General features: G+C 40.1%; 1 protein-coding gene across 1 annotated transcript in view; it reads left to right on the forward strand.

Moving 5' to 3' along the window:
• The window catches only part of PLPP2 (phospholipid phosphatase 2), a 387,929-nt gene that overhangs the window by 229,019 nt on the left and 134,699 nt on the right, over nt 1-24,211 (forward strand). The window contains exon 2 of the mRNA XM_044053752.1: nt 14,238-14,389. Within this exon, the coding sequence (XP_043909687.1) occupies nt 14,238-14,389 (152 nt within the window). The remainder of the gene's footprint in view (nt 1-14,237; nt 14,390-24,211) is intronic.

A 24,211-nucleotide genomic window follows, 5' to 3' on the forward strand; every position in this document is an offset into this window, starting at 1 on the left:
CATACTAGTGCTCCTGAAAGAAGCACTAGTACGGTCCATCAGAGGAAGAGACTGTACTAGTGCTCCTGAAAGGAGGCCCAATTGTCCCCCTCTGGAGGCAATCAGTGGGTCATTTATCTTTCCACCAGAGAGCCTTACTAAATGTCACAAAAGACTTGGGTGCAGAGGATTATTCCTAGAGGTTACGTAATTCAATTTTCCCTTCCACCTCCATCCTCACAAAAGTTTACCTATGTTCCACCCAATCAGAGGAAAGCAGCCGAACTAGAAATACAAAATCTGCTAGGAAACAAGTCATCCAAGAATTCCCACCAGACAAAGATCTGGAACTTACTCGAGATTCTTTTTAGTGCCAAAGAAAATGGGGAACTGGAGACCAATTCGGGATCTCAGCAACTTGAACAAGTCAGTTCGACACTCAAGTTTTGGATGGTCATGGTTCAGTTCATCTTGCCATTCTTAGGCAAGGACGATTGGATGTGTTCAACAGACCTTCAAGATGCATTTTATCACAAAAATGAACAGGCAGTCCAGAAGGTTTTTACACTTCCTTCTGAGAGCCAGTCATTCTCAGTTCAGAGCTTTGCCCTTTGATCTCACCACAGCCCCCAGGGTGTTCACCAAATGCATGGCAGTGATGACCGCTCCTCTGAGACTGCAGGGATTCCAGGTGTTTCTGTATTTCGACAACTGGCTCATTACCACTCCAATCAGGCATCTACTCATAATAGTTTGAGACCAGATACGCCGAACTATCTCCCATCTGGGAATCACAACTACAACAATTCACAGTTGCATCCATCTCATATACTTGAATTCATAGGAGCACACTTCGATACAGTATCTTTGATAGCCTCACTTCCACTAAACAGAGTGCAAACTTTAAGATTCCAGGTCACAAAAATTATTCACAGCACTAAAATTTCAGCCAGATTAATTCTTCAAGCCTTGGGATCAATGTCAGCAGTCATAATCCTTGTTCCCCTGGCAAGACATCCTATGAGAATTCTTTAGTGGATGCTAGCATCCCAATGGTCAAGTCCTTATCAACGGATGTCAGTTCAAATAAGGATCGCACAGGCATGCAAGAAGTACCTTTGGTGGTGGATAATGTCAGACCAGCTTTTACAAGGCCATCCTTTCATTCTCCCTCATCCCAAGGCCAATAGTGACCACGGACACTTTCCAGATTGGGTAGGTAGGGGGCACTTCCTGGGGAAAACAGTCCAAGGCACTTGGTCCCCCAAAGAGGCCAGTTTGCATACAAATGTTCTGGAGATGAGAGCAGTACATCAACAAACCAGGAAGAAACAGGTCTTATCCATTGTGTTCAGAAGCCCTCTGAGTGTGACAGTGGGTGATCTCATCCGACCGCTTTTTGATAGCAATACACATTCTGGCAAAGTTAAACATGATAGCAGACAAATTTGAGCAGGTCCATTCTTCTACTTCGAGTGGTCTCGCAACAAAAAAGTGGCAAAGGTGATTTTCCATCAATGTGGCCAGTCTTGCTGTGATTATTTTGTGTCTCCCTAAACAAGTGCAGCAGCTTCTTTGCCCTAATCCCCCCAACGGGGGAATCACTGAGGGGAAGCTGTATTCCCTGATTGGCCCTCTGGTATTCTCTGTGCTTATTTACCAACCACATTGATTCCCAAATTCATTCAGAAAGCAGCAAGGTTGAAGAGCAAAGTCATCCTCATTGCACCCTACTAGCCTCAACAGGTTTGGTTCCCTTTGTTTTGCCTCATCTTTTTACCCACCTTGGATTCTGGATCTGATACCAGACCTGCTGTCTCACCCAACAGGCATGATTCATCCAGACATCTCAAATCTCAAGCTAACAGCATGGTTTCTCCACTTCTGCTAATAGTTAGACAACCTATGCTCTCATCCCCTGTCCATCATATACTTTTGTTTTCTCATAAGGCTTCCACTAGGAAAATCTACAAGAGTAAATGGAGGAGGTTTGTTTATTGGGCACATCAAAAACATATCAATCCTTTTTCAGACACTACACAGTGTACTAGCGTTCTTGGCAGAAATTTTTAATGAAGGGGCAAGCTCCTCTACCATTAGCAATCCCTAACTTTCATATAGGAGCTGACACTTCTTCCCTAGCTTCTAAGATATGCAAGGCCTTTCTAAGAGGTACTGTTTTACTTAGACCACCTTATAAAGATCCTACTACTCCATGGGAGTTGAACCTAGTTCTGCAGGCCTTGATCTATTCCCCTTCAAACCAGCTGGAAAATGTGATTTTAAACTTTTGACCTGGAAGACTTTATTTCTAGTGGCTATTACCTCTGCCAGAAGAATTTCAGAACTTCAAGCTTTGTCCTCTAAATCTCCTTACTTTATTTTCCATAAGGATATGGTGACATTAAGAACCAATCCTTCCTACGCTGGTGTCAGTGTTCATTATCAGTCAATTAACTTGCCCATTTTATTCCCAAAATTTGAAAACAAAGGTGAATACATGTTACATTTGCTGGACATTCATGGACCTCTGCATTTCTACTTACACAGAACAACAGACATTAGAAAATCTGATCAATTATTTACATCCTTTACAGTAACAAATTGGGCAAATCTGTGACAAAGGTAACATTGGCAAGGTGGATTATGGACTGCATAGTCTTTGTCTATAGTAAACAAGCATTTCATTACCAAAACCTTTAAGAGCTCACTCTACGAGATCTATGTCAACCTCGTCAGTATTTTTATCCAACCATTCCATGGATGACGTATGCTATTTTGGCATGCTACTTGGATTAATCCTCGTACTTTTATGACTTACAAATTGGATCTGGTCTGCAGAGGAAGAGCAGCCTTTGGTTCAACAGTGCTCAGGAGCATCCTTCGTTATAGTCCACCCGGGATATCAGGTAGCTGGAGACTGTGTCCCCAGTGGTTGAGGAATGAATGAAAACTGACATCAGATAAAGAAGTTATGTACTTACCTTAACATTCCATCTGTGTTGTCCATTTTCACTTTTCAACTTCCCACCCATCAACCCCCAACCTTTGCTATCATGGACTTCTGGAGGAATGAAATGCTGTTAAGACACTACTGTGTCTTGTTTGGAGCTCCAGATACTGGTTTCCTTTGTTAGGAACATTATTCTCTGTTTAGTATTTATATTATCTGGCAAACAATATCTGAGGTATGTTGGACATCAGCGCATTACGGGTTGGGAGTAGCTCGATAGTTTCAGTTGGCCACAAGCTATAGTAATTGCTGAGTTGGATCCGACGTTTGGATCTGAACCCAGTGGCTGAGGAAGAATGAAAATGTATAGCACAGAGGGAACATTATGGCAAGTACATAACTTATTTTTTTAACTACTGATTTTGTTACAGAGACATATCATGCTTCCTCAGAATACCCCTTGTGCCACTGTTATTTTGGTATGCTTTTAAGTGTTCCTTCTGTTGTCTGTGGAGGGGGTAAGAGAGAGAGAGATGCACACATATTAACTTGCTGCTGTGCCACATAAATGTCCATTGAATTATGTGTGTGTTTGTTCCATGGGGGTAGCCAGCTATGTCCATCTAGACAGAGTCAATTTACAGTGGACACAAGCTTCAGACAGATCATAGCAGACTAGCACTGTTGAATTTCTACGTAACTCACTGCACAGAAATTCAACTGGCAGCTTCAGCAGCACAATTTATTAGGATACTAGATCTTGTTTACGTTGTTAGTTTTAATTCCCTGTGACAGTTCTGCACTTTTTAGGAAATTAGTTCATTTAGGTAGTTCTTTTAAATAACACATTTAAAATGGGTCTAAGAATGCTGAGTACTACTGTTATAAGGACAGTATTGTTTATGTACAGTTTCTGTTGATACTCCATTTGCTGCTTCATTTCCTGTACCCTTTATAAGTAAATAAGGTGTGGTATCATCGCAGACGTAAGATGATTACTGTGCAACTAAATAACATTGTGATATGTTTGACCAAAGAGGCCCACTGGTTACTTGGTACATGTCTTGATAAAGTTACATGGCTCCTGTGTTACCTAGAAGGGGAGTAAACTGTAGAAGGGTAAGCTAGTGTAGTTGCAGGTACATACAACTGCAGGGGATGAGTATTTGAAGAGAGGTACTGCAGAAAGTAGAAGGGCAACTTTGCAAAACGGAAGCATCAGTGAGAGATTTTTGTCCTATATATAGATCTACTTATTGGAATATGTTTTTGTGTGTATGTGGATATGCTAACATTACTAGATTGCTGTTCCTTCACATCGTCTTCGTACATGGTTTCCATTTGTTGCTCATTTCACCAAGTGAAGATTCTGTGTACGTTAATATTGCCATTATGATTTTGCTCTGTGTACATGTAGTGACAATATGTATGCACGGGTGCATTAAAATTGGTCAAGGTTCAGTGTGTTTGTTGCTGTTAAATCATACCCATTATACTGACTTAGTAACTGGTTGAAGTTGCTGGTGCAAGACTGTGGCACAAAAGGTGCAGGAATATGCCCTTTTCCCAGTGTTGTGCAGTCTCAGAGTTAATGTGTAAAATTAGCAAGATTAGCAAGGGATGTTGGGAACAGAGGTAGGTGTGTGTGTGTGTGTGTGTGTGTGTGTGTGTGTGTGTGTGTGTGTGTGTGTGTGTATTCACTATACAATCTCGAAATACTGAAATGTCGAATTTCAGTATTTCGAGACTTAATAGTCGAAAACCCATATACACGAAAACCCAAAATCACGCATACTGCAACCACGACCATTCTCACACGCACACACACACACACACACACACACACACACACACACACACACACACACAAACCAGGACATAATCACACACACACATACACCTACCTAACTAAACAAACATGACAACACACACAAGCACACCTAACTTACCTATAAGCAGGGGGGCAAGCCCCCCTGCCCCCTCTACTTATATATTCTAACTCAGAGGTCACACTAAATGCACAAAAAACACCACCGCACACACTCACACACACTAAAATCCCCACCCAATATCCTCAAACACACAACACTTACCTGAAACCCCAGATAAATCCACAAACCGCACCATACATCTTGAACGTGACACCACGATAGTGGCGGATTTGACATTTGCGGATTCGGAATAGTGTAGTTTCGAGTAACTGCACTTTCCACTATTTGGTCTCGACGTACTGAATTTCGACATTTCAGTACGTCGAAATTATCTAGTGTATCCGTGTGTGTGTGTGTGTGTGTGTGTGTGTGTGTGTGTGTGTATATGTATATATATATATATATATATATATATATATATATATATATATATATACTTATCTCTCTGTGCATTATATAATTGTATGCATATGTGTGTGAGAATATATAGATCAGATGTAGATTTAAAGATACACAGTAAAACTTGTATTTATTAAATATTATTGTGTTTGTGTGTTGTACTTTTCTTTATAACTAGGTTGTAAATGAAAGTGGCCTATTAATTGTGGCCCACTGCACCTACTTGTAATTTAAATTTAACTTAACAAAATTATATATGAGGTGTTGCCATTGTTAACCAACTCTTAATGCCTTGAATCCTGTAAATTGCTTCATGTATAAACATTTCTTCTTGGATGAGAGATATTCTAGGAGCATGACTTTACAATTTAAGTATGTTCCATCTGTAGAGTATAGTTTAGTCAAGTACAATATTACCTGTTTTCAGTATAGTGCAAGAGACTATTGATTTCAGCTGTTCACCGAGTTTCATGGCGCATACGAGGAAGTACCAGTTTAGAGGGTTCTTAGCTGATGTTTAGATCCTCTTTACAAATGTCTTTGGATGTAGTTAGCTTCAGTGATACTCAAGCACAATTGTCTAAGCACAGTGTAATCGTGAAATGTAGCATGGTGCTTCACTGCAAGTCTTACCACCTCCTTTAGGCCTTTTTGTGTCAGTTTTACTTCACTCTCTGTTCCACACACACTATCTATTTTAATACTAATTTCTCCTAAACCCCTGCTTTGTCTGGTGATGCCTTTGCCCTCTGCATACTTTGCAGCAGTAAACCTGGGACCTGATTCCAAATGATTTGCAATAGGTGTAAGTGTCCTATTCTTGTGCAAGTCTGCCCTAATTCTGAAAGACTTGTTCTCAGTGTAAGTGACTGACTTCATTATAAGCCCAGTCTATAACCAGCCTTCTGCTGGGCAAGTCTTTTAGAATCGGGCCCACTGTTTCATTCAGGTTGACATAAATAAAACCAACGATGGTGTCACTGCTTCAATAAATCCAACGACAACTCTAAACCACACCAAAGAGTTTAATATAAAGCTTTCGGGTCTACACCCTTCATCAGTACAAAATAAATACATTAATCCAATATTTAAATAGGAGTTACAAATATCACATGCTTCAGCCCATCCCACATTTTAACCAGCAATTAAATCTTAAAAAAAACATACTTAATGTCATATAGCAGAAATAAAATACAACATAAAAACATTAAATAAACATCCATATATAACAAAATAATGAAATATATCATAACACCTTTACAACCACATAAAGGACATGAAAAATATATATACACATACATTTATATTACTGTACCTACAGATAAACTACCTATAAAATAATATACTATAATCTTTCACTCTGCTTTTAAACTAATACTGGCTTTAAATTAACAGCATTTTTTAAACCAGGGTCGTTATCCACCTGAAGCCTAATAATCCATTCCAACTCCTTTAACTCTAAAAAAAAATTATTTAAATCACCTTTTCTTACTCATTTCTACTATGGTTAAAACCCTAAATTTAAAAACATGTTCTTCACCTTTATCTATAATATATTTACTCAACGCATTTGTTAATATTTTCCTCCTTATCTCTGATTTATGCTCTATTATTCTTTCTCTTAACTTCCTTGTGGTTTTACCCACATGAAACGATGTACAAGACAAGACGTACATGTAGCTAAATAAACCACTTTCACCTCATTACAGGCTGTCAGCGTTCTTATAGTAAATATTTATTTATTTATTTATTTTATTTTATTTATTTTACATTTGTTGACCGGGATAGTCTGACTGGATGCATGTCCATTTTCAGCGGAGGCCCGGGAGAAAAGCTCCAAGGGTAAGCAGATACAGCATTACATAATACCGGCATTACATATTACAAACAGATTATTTACAGAGATTACATAAGTAAGCAAGTTAAACAAGTTCCACAGGTTAAAGTTAGTCCTGAGCACAAGTCAGGATTAAATTAAATTGCACAGTAAACTGGTAAACAGATTTTTACACATTCGAGTTAGCCAGGCTTGATACATTGACATAGCCAGTTAAGTGACAAATGTTGTTTGAGTCTAGTTTTAAATTGACCTAAGGTGGAAAGTAAGGTAATATCAGCTGGAAGTGAGTTCCAGGATCTACTTACAGAGTTTGCAAAGAGAGAATCACCGGCTGTGTTATTAATTTTGCTAGTCTGAATTAGTAGTTTGTTAGAGGATCGAAGCGGTCTAGGATTGTTATAGGGGGTGATAATATTTTTAAGTGCAGGAGTATTGTCCAGATTATAGAGGATTTTATAGGCCATAATCAGTTGGTTATACTGGATTAGGCTAGGTAGTTCAAGCCAACCAAGCTGATTTATATTGATGCAATGATGTGTCCTAAAAGGCAGCCCAGTGGCAAACCTGGCAGTGTGGTTGTAGCAAATTGAGAGTTTGTTAAGGACAGTCTTGTTCAAATTCGAGAGTAGAGGGGATGCATACAGAAGGATTGAAAGAAGGTGAGAGCGAGCTATGGCAATTTTAGCTGGAGGGGTTAGGAAGGCTTTTATTCTGTAAAGTGACCCTAGTTTTTTATTGATAGTTTTGATAGTTTGGTTAACATGTAGGTCAAATTTGAGATTATTGTCTATGATGACACCTAATAGTTTTGTAGATGGGTCAGGGGAGATTATTGTGCCATCATTTGATTTTTATGGTAAAGGTGAAAGCGGTAGACCTACGTGTTGGTGAAAATAACAGCATTTTAGTTTTTTTGGGATTTAGGATCAGACGATGTTCAGAAAGCCAGTATTCTATTGTATTAAAGGTGGTCTGGGTAGCTGACCATAACTCTACTGGAGATGTGGCTGAGCAAATCAGAGTAGAGTCATCAGCATATTGCATACAGCTGACTTTTGGGATGACGGTATAAAGGTCGTTAATGAAGATGAGAACAGCAAGGGCTCTAGTATAGAGCCTTGTGGTACTCCAAGGGTGTTAGGTAGAAGGTTAGAGAGTTTGTTCTGCCAGAAGACAGCCTGCTGTCGACCATTCAGGTAGGATTGAAACCATTGGAGGGCTCCAGTATTTAGACAGAATGTTTGCAGGGTGTGGATTAAAAGTTGGTGCTCAACCATATCGAATGCCTTGGAAAGATCCAAAAAGAGGGTTGAGGATATATAATTATTGTTGCGATTATGGTTTATGGTGTTAGTAAAGGCTAGGAGGGATGAAGTAGTGCTGTGATGAGGACGGAAGCCATGCTGAGTGTCTGCCATAAGGCGATTTTGGATTAGGTAGTGCATGAATTGTCTATGAATACATTTTTCCATAATCTTTGCAAGTGGAGAGAGTATAGCTATTGGCCTATAATTGGAGAATTCAGTAGAGCTGCCTCCTTTGTGAAGTGGGATTACATAGGATATTTTCCAGATGGTGGGAATTTTAGCTTCTACTATGGTTCGATTGATTAGTATTGAGACGGGGTAAGCAATAGCATCAGCTGATTTTTGTAGGTACTCGGCAGGGAGTTGATCAGCAGAAAGTGTAGTGGGTTTTAATTTTTTGATCAAGGTACGGATAAGTGAAGTGGCGACTGGTTGGAAGCTGAACGCAAGTAGGTTTCTAGGGGTGCTACTTTCAGGACCAGTTGAGCTAGGAGGTAGTTGGCTGGCTAGGGCTTGAATTGTCTCAGTAAAGAATTGGTTAAAACTATCAGAAACATCTTCAGGGGTTTTATCAATAGTAGCAGCAGGGATTGGGGTTGAAGTTTGTCCAGGATGTAGTAGATTATTTAAACCTGCCCAAAACTTCTGAGGGTTATTTTGATTTACTGTCTGTAAATTACAGTAGTATTGTTTTTTGTCTTGTAAAATTGATTTTTTGGTTTCATTCCTGGATTGCCTGTATTCCCTGTGGGCCTTTAGAAGAGCGCCATAAAGCCCATGCTTTGTTTCTAAGGGTAATTTTGAGTTTAGACTCTATAGAAAGCCATGGTGCAGTTTTTGCCTTGGTTCTCTTTGAACGAACAGGTTCGTGCAAATCAAGGATCTCAAGGAATTTGTTGTTAAAGTATGCTACTGCTTCCTCTAAGGGGAGGTGTTTTAGAATAGACCAATTACATGAGTTTAGTTCTTGTTGGAATTTGGAGGGTCAAAGTTTTTATTGTTTCTAACCTTTTTGAGTAAGGGTTGTTGGGAATTAATGGTTTTGTGCTTAATTACATATGTGAGAAGGTGATCGCTTAGGCCATTAAGGAGGGTACCAGAGGTGTACAGTTGGGGGTGACTGTTTATGAGTACCCAGTCAAGTATACTTTCTTTTTGGTTGGGTTTACCTATCCTGGTAGGAGTGGATATGATTTGTGTAAATGCATGCAGGTTAATATGGGTTGTTGGGGATTCTAAGGAACAGGTGCCCCAGTCTATGTTAAAGTCTCCAAGTAGTACGGTTTCTTGGGGGTACTGACATGATAACCAGTGCAGGATATCTTCAAATGTAGATATATTGTTACCTGGGGGAATGTACATACAGATGATATTAATGCATTTATTTTTATTAAGTTGCAATTTGGTGGCAAGAATCTCAGAGTTATTAATCTGAGGAGGTTGTATTACATCTATGGTGACATTCAACTCAGATTTATAGAGTACAGCTACCCCACACCCTTTCCTCGAAGCACGATCCAGCCTGTGTATGTTGTACCCAGGTGGTAACACTTCATTGTCTTTAGTGTTAGGTTTTAACCAGGTTTCAGATAAACAGAGAATCTCAGGGGAGTGGACATCCAAAAGTGCATGCAATTCATGTACCTTGTTATTAATGCTTCTAATATTGAGATGACAGACTAGGAGAGAGTTAGTTGGCCTATAAATTGTAGGTTTGTAGCTTAGATTACAAGTAGAGGGGGTATGTGTATCTGAAGTGAGTGGGCCAGGGTTGGGGTGAATATCACCACCAAGTATTAGGTTGAGTCTATACTTGGTGATGAACTTCAAGAATTTGTTTATTAGTTTGTGGTAGTGTTTGGATCTAGAGCTAATGCGCCTGGGGTTGAGATGTTGATAGACTGAACAAGATGTTGGATAGGATCTGGTACTGTAAGTATGGTTGAAGGTGGAAGGATTTACAGCTGGGGTGATAGTATGGCCTTTTGGGACCTGAAATCCCGTAAGAAACTGGTTTTCATGCAAGGTAAGGAGGTATGGTGTGAACAAGAGGGGTAGTAAAGAGGAGTATATCATTATATGTGATTCAGCTAGTGAGTGAAGGAACTGTTTTACCTGGTGATGCAACACCAGTGGTGAGGTAAAGGTACTGGAAGGGGGGATGGGAGAATGCCAGATGAAAGCTAATAGGTGCTATTAAATGTAGGTAGTAGAACAGGGGTGGGTGGAATTATCACAGATGAAAGCAGATAGGATCTAGAAAGTGGGGGAGTGGCTATAGTACTATAAATTTAGAGGTACTGGGGGAGGGAGGAAATTGGGGGCAGGGAGGGGAGCGAAGAGAGCCCGTAGTGAGGGCTTAACGAGCGGGCTATTGCAGTTTACAAGGTTTCCTAAGGTGTCCTAAAGCTATAAGATAAGTATTACAGCTCTAATGTAAGAGTCAATACCTCTCCACTAATGGGGTGCTCAAATACACCTTCACCCTCATACAAATCATTGCAACAGGAACAATTATAACATTTCCTTGTTCCTGTTGCCCTACTTACTCCTTTAGCTTTTACTTCAAAATCTTTGTAGCATCATTTTTGCTTCAATGTTTCAAAACTCCTGTAGGCAAACCTTGGCTTATCACCCACAATGGACCTTATCTCAGGCATAGCTAATAAAATTGGCCAATTTTTTTCTATTATGTTAGATGCATCACGTGTGTTCAGATTATATGTTGTCAAATACCTCACCATTAAATCTTCTCTATGTGTAACCTCTCCACTTACTGTCATCCCACCCGCCAAAATCGGCATATTTTTGGTATGTCTTTCTTTTAATACTTCCTCACATACCTTATCCACAATCTGCCTTGAATAACCACTCTTCCTAAACTCTTGAGATGTGGTCTTAACCTGTTCACTAAATATACTTTCAACTGTATTTAATTTACTCAACCTAATAAACTGTGCCCTTAATATTCCTTTAAAAATGTGAGGGGCATGCATACTATCCCTATTTACATATCTCAAGGCATCGACATCTTTCCTGAATACCTTGGACTCTAGTTTATTATTAATCTTAAAAAGATTTACATCTAAATAGTTTATGCTACAATGTGATACTTCCATTTTGAATTTTAAAAATTCAGTTGACATATTTAAATAATTCACATAATCATCCAATTCCGTAAGCGAACCATTCCATAACATAAAACAATCATCCACAAACCTCTTATAGAGCAATACTTTTTCATTAAAGCTGATTATTTTTACTCAATATTACATTCTTTTCCCACTCATAAATAACTAAATTAGTATACGTTTTAGCGATGGGCGTACCCATCGCTACCCCAGTGAGTTGCAGGTATGGTTCTTTATCAAAAATAAAGATTTTGAAGTAAAAGCTAAAGGAGTAAGTAGGGCAACAGGAACAAGGAAATGCTATAATTGTTCCTGTTGCAATGATTTGTATGAGGGTGAAGGTGTATTTGAGCACCCCATTAGTGGAGAGGTATTTACTATAAGAACACTGACAGCCTGTAATGAGGCGAAAGTGGTTTATTTAGCTACATGTACGTCTTGTACATCGTTTTATGTGGGTAAAACCACAAGGAAGTTAAGAGAAAGAATAATGGAGCATAAATCAGAGATAAGGAGGAAAATATTAACAAATGCATTGAGTAAACATATTATAGATAAAGGTGAAGAACATGTTTTTAAATTTAGGGTTTTAGCTATAGTAGAAATGAGTATAAGAAAAGGTGATTTAAATAATTTTTTAGAGTTAAAGGAGTTAGAATGGATTATTAGGCTACAGGTGGATAACGACCCTGGTTTAAATAATGCTGTTAATTTAAAGCCAGTATTAGTGAAAAAGTAGAGGGAAAGATTATAGTACATTATTTTATAGGTAGTTTATCTGTAGGTGCAGTAATATAAATGTATGTGTATATATATTTTTCATGTCCTTTATGTGGTTGTAAAGGTGTTATGATATATTTCATTATTTTGTTATATATGGATGTTCATTTAATGTTTTTATATTGTATTTTATTTCTGCTATATGACATTAAGTATGTTTTTTTAAGATTTAATTGCTGGTTAAAATGTGGGATGGGCTGAAGCATGTGATTTAATTGTATCTCCTATTTAAATGTTGGATTAATGTAATTATTTTATACTGATGAAGGGTGTAGACCCGAAAGCTTTATATTAAACTCCTTGGTGTGGTTTAGAGTTGTCATTCAAGTTGACATCAGTGAGTAAAGAGCCATCGCATGCAAACTGGCGAGACACTTATGTATTTATGTATGTGTGTATTAAACTATTCCAGTTGTGTGTGACCAGTTTCAGTCTCTGCTGGGGAGAATATAAAAAGGGTTACAAAGGCAAGTACATAATAACAGTACATTGACATATGTTTGTTAACAACACTGCTTACGATATTTACAAAGACGTATATGCAAACATATAAAATTGCAAATTTGTAAATTCATTCAGCTTGGGTTTTAGATGTGCTATTAAAAGAGCATGGAATTGTGAGCAGCGATTCCCAAACATTAGACACAACTATACAGGAAGAACGATCCAAGGCATGAGGTCTGTGTTGCGGTGCTTGTTAAATTCTGAGGTAGTATGAGGGTTTTGCCATGTTAGTTTGGCTGTTAGAGACTGCTCATGTGGATGTTTGTATAGCTGAGAACCTAGGAGTAACTAGTAAAGCTTTAAACATATTTTATGTTCACTATATGCTGTTTTACCCACCCATTTCTCTTCCTTGGTTGGCTTTGCAGTACTTACAATCCCACACCTTCTTCCAAGATGAGAGAGCCAGCTGCTCATTATCATCCTGTTGGCTGTCTGATATTTTGGGCCCACTTATAAAACTTCAGTTACCACGGGTGCACTTGGAAATAAAACCTTGCCCTGTCATATACTTTTGAATATTTACCTAGGTCTTCATAAATTAGTATGAATGGCACCTCCATTAAAATGGAGAGTACTAGTATTTGTAGTGGTACCTTTGCTTGGATCTGGAATTCGACCCACCTGGTGGCAGTTAAAAATTAATCTGAGTGCTGCATGTCATATCTTGATCAAGTACTAGCTCCAGCTATTTTACCTTACCCATGATCTCAGCAGTGATGGCATTTGAAGAATAGGCTTAGAATTCTCTTCATAGATTAGTCTAAATTAGGTTATAGAATGCTTTGAGGTGCCCTGTCCACTAAGGTATCCCATAAACCATGCAAGAAGTAGGACTTGATCCAGTCTTGCACCAGGCTGTTAGAAAAAAAATGATATCTGTGTACTTTGTAACTGATTGAATGGGAGATGTATCCAAGTCAAATAATATGTATAACCACTATTAGTTAGTATTATTGTAACTTATGTCATCTCTCTCTCTGCCTGTAATTGTAAAAGTATGACACCTCCAGATTTCTTTGTGATCACATTACTGTCATTTGTATGCATCTTCTGCTAAAGTTAACCGATGTAGTACATCATTGTATTCAACTCATTTTTTAATTCGTTGTTTGTATTACCTTTACTTTGCACTTTGCCATGTAGCCCAGGCCATGCCTGAAAAGAGTCACTGGACTTAGTGTACTTACCCAGTTAACAAATGGTGAATAAGGAAATAAATCAGCCTTTGAGGAAACTAGGTAGTCTGCAGATCCTTTAATGTATGTCATTATATAGTTATAAAAATGTTGAACTGTAGTTCTCAGCAGAACACTCAAGCTTAGTTTTCAGTACTGTTTAATTTGTGACTGGATTTTAAAAGCAAAACAGAATTATTTCAGTCAATGTGACCTTTTGAATGTCTCTTTCTAGCTACCTTACCATGTTTCATCTTGAATCTGATCTACAGTCCATACAAGCGTGGATTCTACTGTTCTGACGATTCTATAAGGTACCCTTACCAAGGCGACACCATCACTCATGGTGTTCTGGCGGGTGTTACCATCCCTTGCATAGTTGTAATAGTAAGTATAACCATGTTGTTATCTGCATGGAGCTACTCTGTAGCCATTTTTGAACTGTTTTAACTGATATTTTAACTAGGTTCTTGAATTAAACTTAGAGAAGTTAATAAAGAAAATCATCACTTAAGCCCAAGAAGATATAAGACTTTTATATTCGTAATACAGTTACGTGAGTTTGTACAGATTTTCCCTGTGCATTATAGAGCATGTCACACTGAGCAGAGTGTAATCCTACTTGGCAGTTGCTATTGTGCAGAGGAGCTAAATGAGTGCTTCTGTAACAATGTGGCATGCATTTTTTATTCTTGTGCAGACTTTTCATAAACGTGATGGGATTTGTGTAGTATTTTTAAATTGTCTCTGTTGTACTGTTATTGCTTAGATATGCCAATATATTAATACTGCAAGAGATGTGCTGTAATAAACTTGTTACTCTTCCATGTTCTTTTTAGTGTATCATTATATGGTCAGTCTTTTTGAGCTAGTCTTAATCAGAGAAGAATATGCATTGGAAGGCCAAATAAAATGTTGTGATTTGTAGACCTATTTGTCATATTTTCACCAGTTAACCACTTATTGTCATGTGGTAACATGCTTTCTTTATTAGGAGCATAAACTCATTTTCCCCAAATACTTCTGCTGAGCGTGTGAGTCTCTCTCCAATGATATTCCATGTGTTTTTATATGTCTGATTGTTCTGTAACAGATTTTCTTGTCTCAGGTTGTGACGACCCCAGTTATCCGCAAGGAAAATCCTGCAAGCTCTGGGGTTCATGGCATCTTGCAGTCTACTCATTCCATATGCCAGACTGCATATGAGGAAACTTCGGTGGTACCTAAAAAGCCTTTGGTGTCAACACTCTCAAGACCTGGAAACTCTTATACCCATGATACCTTGTCTCAGGAAAGATTTTCTTTGGTGGGCAGCAGCATGCTGCCACAACAAGGGACTACCTTTGTCACCACCCCCCACCACCCAGACCCTCACCACAGACACATTAGACTATGCCTGGGGTGCACACCTGCAAGGCAGGTGCATACAGGGCCAGTGGAGCCCACAGCAAATTCATCTGCACATCAGCCAAAAAGAGGTGTTAGCTGTCCAGCACACATTGACAGCTTTCAGGCCCCTTCTCTCCCCAGGGGCTCTCCTGATCAAAACAGACAAACACCACTGTGATGTGGTATATCAACAAGAAGGGAGGGACTCACTTCTACCCCCTATGCAGGCTGGCCATGACCCTTTGCCACACAGCCTCTGCCATGCAACTCCACCTGTTAGCATAGTCCCTACCAGGTTCTCTAAACTCTCTGGCAGACCACTTAAGCAGAAATCTCCTGGACCCACACAAGTGGCAGTTAGACAAAAGAACCTTCACCCTAATAACTCAGAAATGGGGCACCTCAAAGGTCGATCTCTTTGCCTCCCACACCAACCATCAGCTCAGCAAGTTCTGCACCAGGGAGCATCACTGCATCACTTGGAAAGTGGATGCCCTGTCCTTCCCCTGGGTCATTCTATCGGTCTATGCCTTTCCTCCACTACCTCTCATCCCCAGGGTACTGCTCAAAATAAAGGAGGAAAAACCAAGGACAATTCTTATAGCTTCAGACTGGCCTCGCCAGCACTGGCACTCACTGCTGCACAGGCTATCCCCACTGCCACCATGACATCTCACTTAGACCCCAACCCTCCTGACACAGAGGGAAGGAGAATTCATGCATCCCAAATTGCAGACCCTCAATTTGGCAGCTTGGCTTATTCCCTAACCACTGATCAATCTGCCAACCTCAATAAACAGGTTCTAGATATTATACTTGAGGACAGACGCCCTAGCACTAGAAAGTCTTATGCTGACAAATGGAAAAGGTTCTGCACCTGGATTCAGGCTAAGGGAGCCGATATAGCACAGCCCTCCCTACCTCTTATCCTGGATTACGTAGCTGACCTGCTACACAGTGGTCTCTCTTATTCCTCTATTAAAATTCATGCCACTGCCATTTCTGCTCATTTCCCCACTGAGCAGCCTCTTTTCTCACACCGTCTGATCAAACAATTCCTAAGAGGGGCAATCAACTTAAGGCCACCCAGAAGAGCACCTACCCCAGCTTGGGACCTTTACTTTGTGTGGAAAAGCACACCCTACCTCCCTTCGAACCAGCATCTTCAGCAGAGTTAAAATTTCTCTCCTGGAAGACAGCTTTTCATCTGGCCATCACTTCAGCCAGAAGGGTCTCTGAGCTACAAGCACTCATGGCTGTGGAACCCTTCATCATCTTCCATGCTGACAGGGTTTCCCTCGGGACTAACCCATCCTTCATGCCCAAAGTAGCGTCCAGTGTGGCTCTCAACCAATCCATTAATTTGCTCACCTTTTTCCCTAACCAGCAGAACAAGGGGGAAAGGATCCTGCACTCTATAGATGTGCACTGACAGCTCAGATTCTATCTACACAGGACTAAATCATTCAGAAAGTCTGATCAATTGCTGGTTAGCTTTGCTGCAGGGGCAGAGGGCAAAGCCATCTCCAAACAAACAATTTCCAAATGGATAGCACACTGCATCAATTTCTGTTACAAGCAGCATGGAAAGCCTTCCCCTAAGGGGGTCTGGACTCACTCTACCAGAGCACCCTCCACCTCTGCAGCTTTCCTCAAAAGAGTCCCCACCAGGGACATCCTGGAGGTTGCCACCTGGACATCTGTTCAAACTTTTACCAAACATTACTACCTGCCTATCTTCTCCAAATCCAGGGCAGGCTTTGCCACTGCAGTCTTGCAGGGCATCCTAGCCAGCCCCTAGTCTTCTTGACTGCCTCCACCCTTTTTCTCAGCTTTGGGAGTCAACCCAAATGTGATGACTGCAACAGTGAAACACGAAGAACATAGTACTGTTGTGTACACTTAACATAAATGTAGATGTTCGAGTGTATTCACTGTTGCAGTCCTGGTTTCCCTCCCTCCATCCCTCTCTTCTTTCTTCTCTGTCTCCTTACAAGGGACATTTTGGTATTTACTTTCTACTGGTAGGGTTCTTCCACCAGAACCTGGCTCCCACTTGGGGGCTCCTGGCAGTTGGGGCAAGAAAAACTGATGTAATAGCGCCGGCTGCCTTACTTTATACTACTGATGACCTGATGCCAGTCCTGAAGCGACAGCAACCGACGCAGAAATACTGAGCCTCTGGTATTCGGGCCAGCTGAGGGCTACCCTGGCAGGGATAACCCAAATGTGAGGACTGCAACAGTGAATACACTCGAACATCTACATTTATGGTAAGTGTACACAACTGTACTTTCTTATGCCTTGTAGCTTGTCAAAAGCACCCCCTGATACCACCAGGAGGTGCTGTGACAGTATTGTATCCCTTTTTTCTCCATCTGGCAAAGGTGACCCACTTATATCCTGGGCCACCAGTGACATGTCACAGAGCAGATTAAGTTCCCCATTTCATCTCGTCAGAGCTGGGCGTGGGAGGTCTTAGGGAGATGTATTCCAAATCTTGGAAAGTGAGACGAATGCTGACCAATCCACCCTTTCAATGCATTCAGAAAGAACAACATGATATTCACAAAATGCATGTAAATGTAACCCACTTTTTGACTTTGACATGCTTGTTTTTCCAGGAGGAGACCTTGCTTCTTCCTTACCACTTCCTCTGATGTGGAAGAGATATTCTGATCCCGCTGTGCATCTAATCCCAATGTCTACTAGTGTAAATGCTAGACTCAGCCACACTGCCATAGGAAAATATAGAACAGGTCACAGTCCATATGTCATTTGCCTTTTGGAGAGTTTATGGTGCATAGAATGAAGCTGGGCCTGTATTTGGTCTCAGACTTAAGTGAGTGGGAAAGCTCTTGATTTTTCATTTATAAAAATGAGTTGCTGAGGTGATAGAGGTCCTAACTTCCAGTGTTTTTAGTAGAATTTTGCTCACCACACACTGGTCAGTTATGTACTTGGTGAGTTAATAAGTTTACTGAAATTAATGGTTCATGGACTATCATTTGTGTTTATTCCTTTACTACTGCAATTTCTACAGTTACAAGTGGTTTGTTTTTATTTATCAGAGTAGTAGCATCTTAGAGACATTCATTAGTGCTTTCCTAAACATTTATTAACATTTGGCTATGTGATGTATAGATTGATAGCTGAGAAACATTTGACCATTCTAATGGCAGGATCTCACTTTTTGTTGCGATGTGCAATTTGCTTGTTTTATTTGTGTGTGTGTGTGTGTGTGTGTGTGTGTGTGTGTGTGTGTGTGTGTGTGTGTGTGTGTGTGTGCGCGTGTTCCACTCCTAGTACTTCTAGGTCTGTCCAACCTCAAAGAAGGAGGAGACTTGCACGCTACCCAGGGATGGGCCTGTAGCATCACATAGGTTCATAGATTAGTACTATGCTAACTGCCCTTGCGAGCCATTTTAAACCTAGCCAATTAACCCTTGTGAGACTCAAACCCTGAACCCTGTGTTTATAAGGCAAACACCTTAACCATTAGGCCACCCTCCCAACCCCTTTGCCAATTAGGTCATCCAAAAAAGACAGGCTTACTGATTGTCATGCAGCGGTCTAGGATGATACTACCTTTTGGGGGTGAGATCTGAGTTCATTCTGACTTGGAAAAGTGGAAGTAAAAACAGGGGTCATGGAGTTCTAGACAATACATCTGTCAGCCATTTTCTGTAGCTTGCTGGTCCTTCCAAGAAAGAAGTCCTTTTGACAGATCTAGTCCAAGGTTGAAAGAGAAAGATGAGTTATCACCTTTTGTTCCCATATCTGAGTGCCTATCCCCTGGTGGGTCTTGTCCTGTATCTTCTTGGAAGTATCCCTATGTTGGCCTCTCCCTCTGTTGCAGTCACCAGTAATAATCAACTAGAGGAGATCATCCCAACTCCTGCTCAGAGGAAGGCTATTATAGACTTGAAATTGGGAACACACTAGTGCGAGTCATTCCCTAACATTGAGTGAGGGCCCAGTAGATCAAGGCATTGCCAGACTGGATGAAACGCAGTGCAAGATCCAGGCCCATGATCATCATGGTGCAGTTTGTATACATTAAGATGTAGGTGTTGTAGTAGATTGTGAGGTGTGAGTGACTTCAGAGACACCATGTACGCGTAGAATTACTTCTGGTGTTGAAGCCTTGTTGCTGGACCCTGGAATAATGGAAAGTTTCCACCAACTGTCTGGTAGTGTTTACCCTTCTATAGTCAGTCCCATCACAGATTTTGATGACAGATGCTTTATTTGCAGACTGGGTGATAAGATAGGCCCCCTTGTGGTGTGGGGAATGTTAGTCAAATGAAATGGGGATGCACATCATTCACTTGAACATGAGGTCAATTCTCATGGTGCTAAAGGCCTTGGTGAAAGAAAATTTCTTCTGAGGTCACTTACCATTATATCATACAGCTTTTAGGTACCTAATCAAGCAAGGTTCATACCCCCCCCCCATGCAGAGAGGAGAGGCTTGCCTAGCAGTGGGACATAATATAGGAGTGTCTGTCTCTTCTCAGTGAAATGAAGGTGCTGGATGGGCAGAGTTGCTCCTCTTGTCCTTTCCTTCAGCTGCAGATTCACAAGTCACACTAGGTGACCATGCTTAGAAGTGGGGCACTCTGGAAACTGATCTGTTTGCCACTTTTGAGAATGTTTTCCTGTCCAGTCAAGCTAGAAGATTAAGGATCGCAGTGAGTGCATTCCTTTACTTTCACTGGAGGGCCCAGTATGCATTCTTGCACTTTTTGTTGTTCCATTCCTCACTGTTGAATTAGAGAAAAAATTCAAACTTTATTCACATTACCATTTGATGGCTGAGAGGAGTGTGGTGTCCATATCTCTCTCTGGAGATGCATGAATGTCTCCTTATCCAAGCCAAGGTTGTCCCCCTCATGGTTGGGATACAGGTAGCCTCATGTCCGGGCCTTGTTCCTGATATAGATCCTCTGATCCCAGTGGATTTGCTGTCCATGGTCTCAGAAGATACTGTGGATATTAGAAAGCCTTCCAGTCAGGAGACATTTTCATCCAAGTGGAAACATTTCAGAGTTTGACGAGATGTACTCTTTACTACCACATTTTATCAGCATTTGGCTGGTCTTGGTATATCTTTGTTTCCTTTGTAGTCTGGATGATGGTTCCTTGGTCAAGATGCATATGTCAGCACATCATGTGGAGGACCAGATTTTGCCTAAGAATTATCAGATTAAGCAATCCTTTAAAACAGTATTGTATCTCTGTCCTTTTTGAAGAATCACTCCCATCTGTGGGACTTAACCTTGTGGTGGACAAGTTTGTCTACCATTTGAACCAGCTAGCTAAGCAGCACTGAAGTGCCCTTCTAAGACACTGTTTGGTAACCATCATCTCTGCTGTCAGATATGTAGGGAACCTCTTGTGTATGTTTTCCATATGAATGGAATGTCCATCAAGACAACATTTCTTTCTGAAAATGGTGTGGGATGGAGCACTGGTGCAGCGGTTGCCTCACAGCAAGAGGTTCTCCAGTTCAATTCTCGGCTGTGGTGCCTTCTGTGCGGAGTCTACTTGTCCTCCCTGTGTCTAAGTGGGTTTCCTCCCTGGTGCTCTAGTTTCCTTCCATGTTACAAAGGCATACATCTAGAGTGTTTTTCCCTGGGCCTCTGATGAAAATTGGCTTCGTTCCAAGTCAGACTTTCCCAGTAAACAAATGTTAAATAAATGAATAAATAGATTCAGGTACAGCTATGAATTTTGTTTTGCTGTTAAAATCCCTGTTTTATTTGCAATGACAGAATCGAAGAAAGAATGGGCCCTTCACATTCTGGATGTTCATTTAGCAGCTCCAATATTACCACTTGGGGAATCAGGTTACATTTGAGAAGATGGTGTTCCAGGACTCTGCTTTTTGAGCTTTGTGCTTGTCTGACCCCCTGGCTTCCTCCACTGAAATGGTAGTTGATTGGTATTCATTCCATCCAAGGGTAAATCACAAAGGTCTACAACATTAGATGCAACTCTCATGTTCTTACTGTATCAGATTGATGAGAGGCCTCTCCTTCATGGATCAAAAATACCCTCTCAGTATCTCCACATGTGAAAGTGTCTTTTACCAGCCATTGTTCTTGAGGTTCCCTGTGAGATAGCGGAGTATACTTTATTAGATGTTTTTTATTCCATTAATTTCAGGAATGTAGACACTAGTGTAATGGTGAGAATTTTTGGGCTACAGGGATGCACACTGGTAGTTTCCATAAGTGTGTGTCACTGCCAGTACACTGATGCCCAAAAATGTGGAATTTTATAGAAGCAAATGCTGAATTGTTATTGGTGGAAAATATATGTACCTACCCGTGGGCTATTCTGTAAGAAGAAAACTTCCCTGATCAATCAATACTGTAAAAATGAAGAATGTTTGTTGTGTTCTAAGGTGTTGTGCTCACTAGTATTACACAGAGTGATAGAACATACTGACAGATCTGAGAAAAGTAATTGGAGTAGACTGGTTGAAGTTGAAAAATGCAGAAAAGATGGAAATATTGCATCATGAAAGACTATGGCAGCCTTGGCTCCTACGGTTAAGGTTATGAGATGCTGGTAATGGGCTTCATTATGTAGTTCTTAATTCGTAGGTTCATAGGAGTTTACTAGGCTAATGACCACAGGGGCCTTTTTAAGCCTAGCCATACATCCCAAATCTCTCACAAGTTCTGATACCCTTGACAAGTGTAAGCATGGGCACAGGTTACTTGTGTCCATTTGAAACATGGGTGGCAAACTAGGGATGAATTTCTGGTTTCCAATCCAGTTGTCCAAGTTGCACTTTAATTGGGTTAGGGAGGGACTCTGCGTCACATGGATAGGGAGTCTGTTCCATAGACAGAGCAATCTCTGGGATACACACCTATCTCTCCAGCAGGTCCAATTTTTATCACAGGCAAGGTTTAAATCTATAGAAAGGGTAATTCAGCTGCTGTTTGTTCAATTCCCTTGACTTCTGCTTGCAAACTACTTTGAAAAAAGTAATTTAACCAAACTGTGCTCCAACTTTTCATTTAACCAGACTGTGCTCCAAGTTTCCATTCAAAAGGGACACGTGTGTACAGTGGGCTAATTATGTTGTTTTAAAAAATTATTCACAATGTTTATTAATGATTTGTTAAAAAAAGCAAAGTGAGATTGCTAAAAATTCCAGGTAGAATGGACTGCATTTATACAAAATCAGAAATGCTCGAGAAACAGTAGATGTACAATGTCTGATATAGAACCTGTTAATCTTACAGTCTCTGAAAGCATAACAGGAAAAATACAGGGCCTTCCCTGTCTAGATGACTAACCCACCACTTTTTTTCAAACAAGAGTAATGCCAAAGCAGTTTAATCTGGTAGTTAGGAATAAAATGATTCAGAAAGAAAAATTATATAACAGGTGTAATGAAAACATCAACAGAAAGGTGGACTCACTGTGAAAAAAAAATGAAAAAAAAATGGTGACCGCAATGAATAAAATAATGCATAATGAAAAGTGTGACATTAAGTTAAAATGCTGTGTCAGTGAATAATTTGCAGGATGAAAGGAATGGAAATTAAACCCAGTGGGGAATAAACTGTGAATGCCATTGAAAATAAGAAAAGTAATGCAAAAAAGCACTTGAAAATTGGAATGTAGGGGTAATGAAATATACATAGAGAGAGAGAGAGAGAGAGAGAGAGAGGATATTGTGATAGGGGTCTCCAATCAAAATCGACTTATATGTCTTCAACATGGATGTCAATAAATTTACCTTCAGAGTAAATTCTAGATTAATCATGGCATCCATGTCAAAGATGCATGAAAGTTTTGATTGGCGAACGACAGACATAATTCTTTGCGGTGCACAGCTTTTATTTGCACCATGTACTACCATTCACAGACTGGTAAGGCACCTAGTGCTTTCAGATAGACAGCAGGCAGAAACTGTATCCATCTCAAGGACAAACTGCTTTAAAATCTGCTATACTATTGTTCTGCCACATTTTGTTTATATTTCTAACCGCGTTTAAAGCTGTTTTACCTTCTGGTAGTGTTTTTGGCTGGCTTGCCTGTCCACTGTCGATCCCTAGAGTGAAACTGGGTTAACAATGCATGGTTTGCTTAATAAAATGCTTATTAAGCACTTTTCTAATGAGAGAAAAGGGTGGTCTTGCTTGGATGACAAGATATTCATCTGCACTCTTCTTGGCTTGAGTTAAAGAATGAGCCATAGGTGCCAGTGTGATTGGGGGAATTGTGATGTGGGAAGCAATTCTTTTCATGCAGCTTTTGAAATTATTGTGATTGGAGCTGGATCTTCAAAAAAAACTAACTGGTGGGGCTGTAACTAGTGTCCTTATTGAAAGCTAATGTGTTTGAAAGTATGCACTGACTGCCATTATATTTTATACTGTTTGACAAGGAGAGAGACTGTCAACACAAGCAAGACCGCTTGTGGTCATCTTATCCAGAAACCTTGCTCCTCAGCCCTTATTAGAGGAGTATCTGAAAGCATTTGCATTTCAGTTGGGGTGCCTTCCAGATGAATTATGGTCAGGCAGAGGGTTACTGTTAACCTAAAGTTCCTAAAGGAATTAGGTGGTGGAAATCTGTGAACTGAAATAATTAAATAAGATTAAAAAGTTAAATAAATGACATTCAAACAAATAAGGAGAATTAGCTCAGATTAGTATCTGATAATCTGATGACCACGTTAAGCTTAAACATGCCTTGTGTCTTACCTGTTTTTTCACTTCTGGAACAAAATAATGTGTCAGAGAGTGCAGTTTACATAATAGGTGAGATAAATGAGAAACACTACTTCTG

This window comes from Protopterus annectens, chromosome 13.part0, assembly GCF_019279795.1.
Source record: "Protopterus annectens isolate FY-2018-M chromosome 13.part0, PAN1.0, whole genome shotgun sequence".
Taxonomy (NCBI): domain Eukaryota; kingdom Metazoa; phylum Chordata; order Ceratodontiformes; family Protopteridae; genus Protopterus; species Protopterus annectens.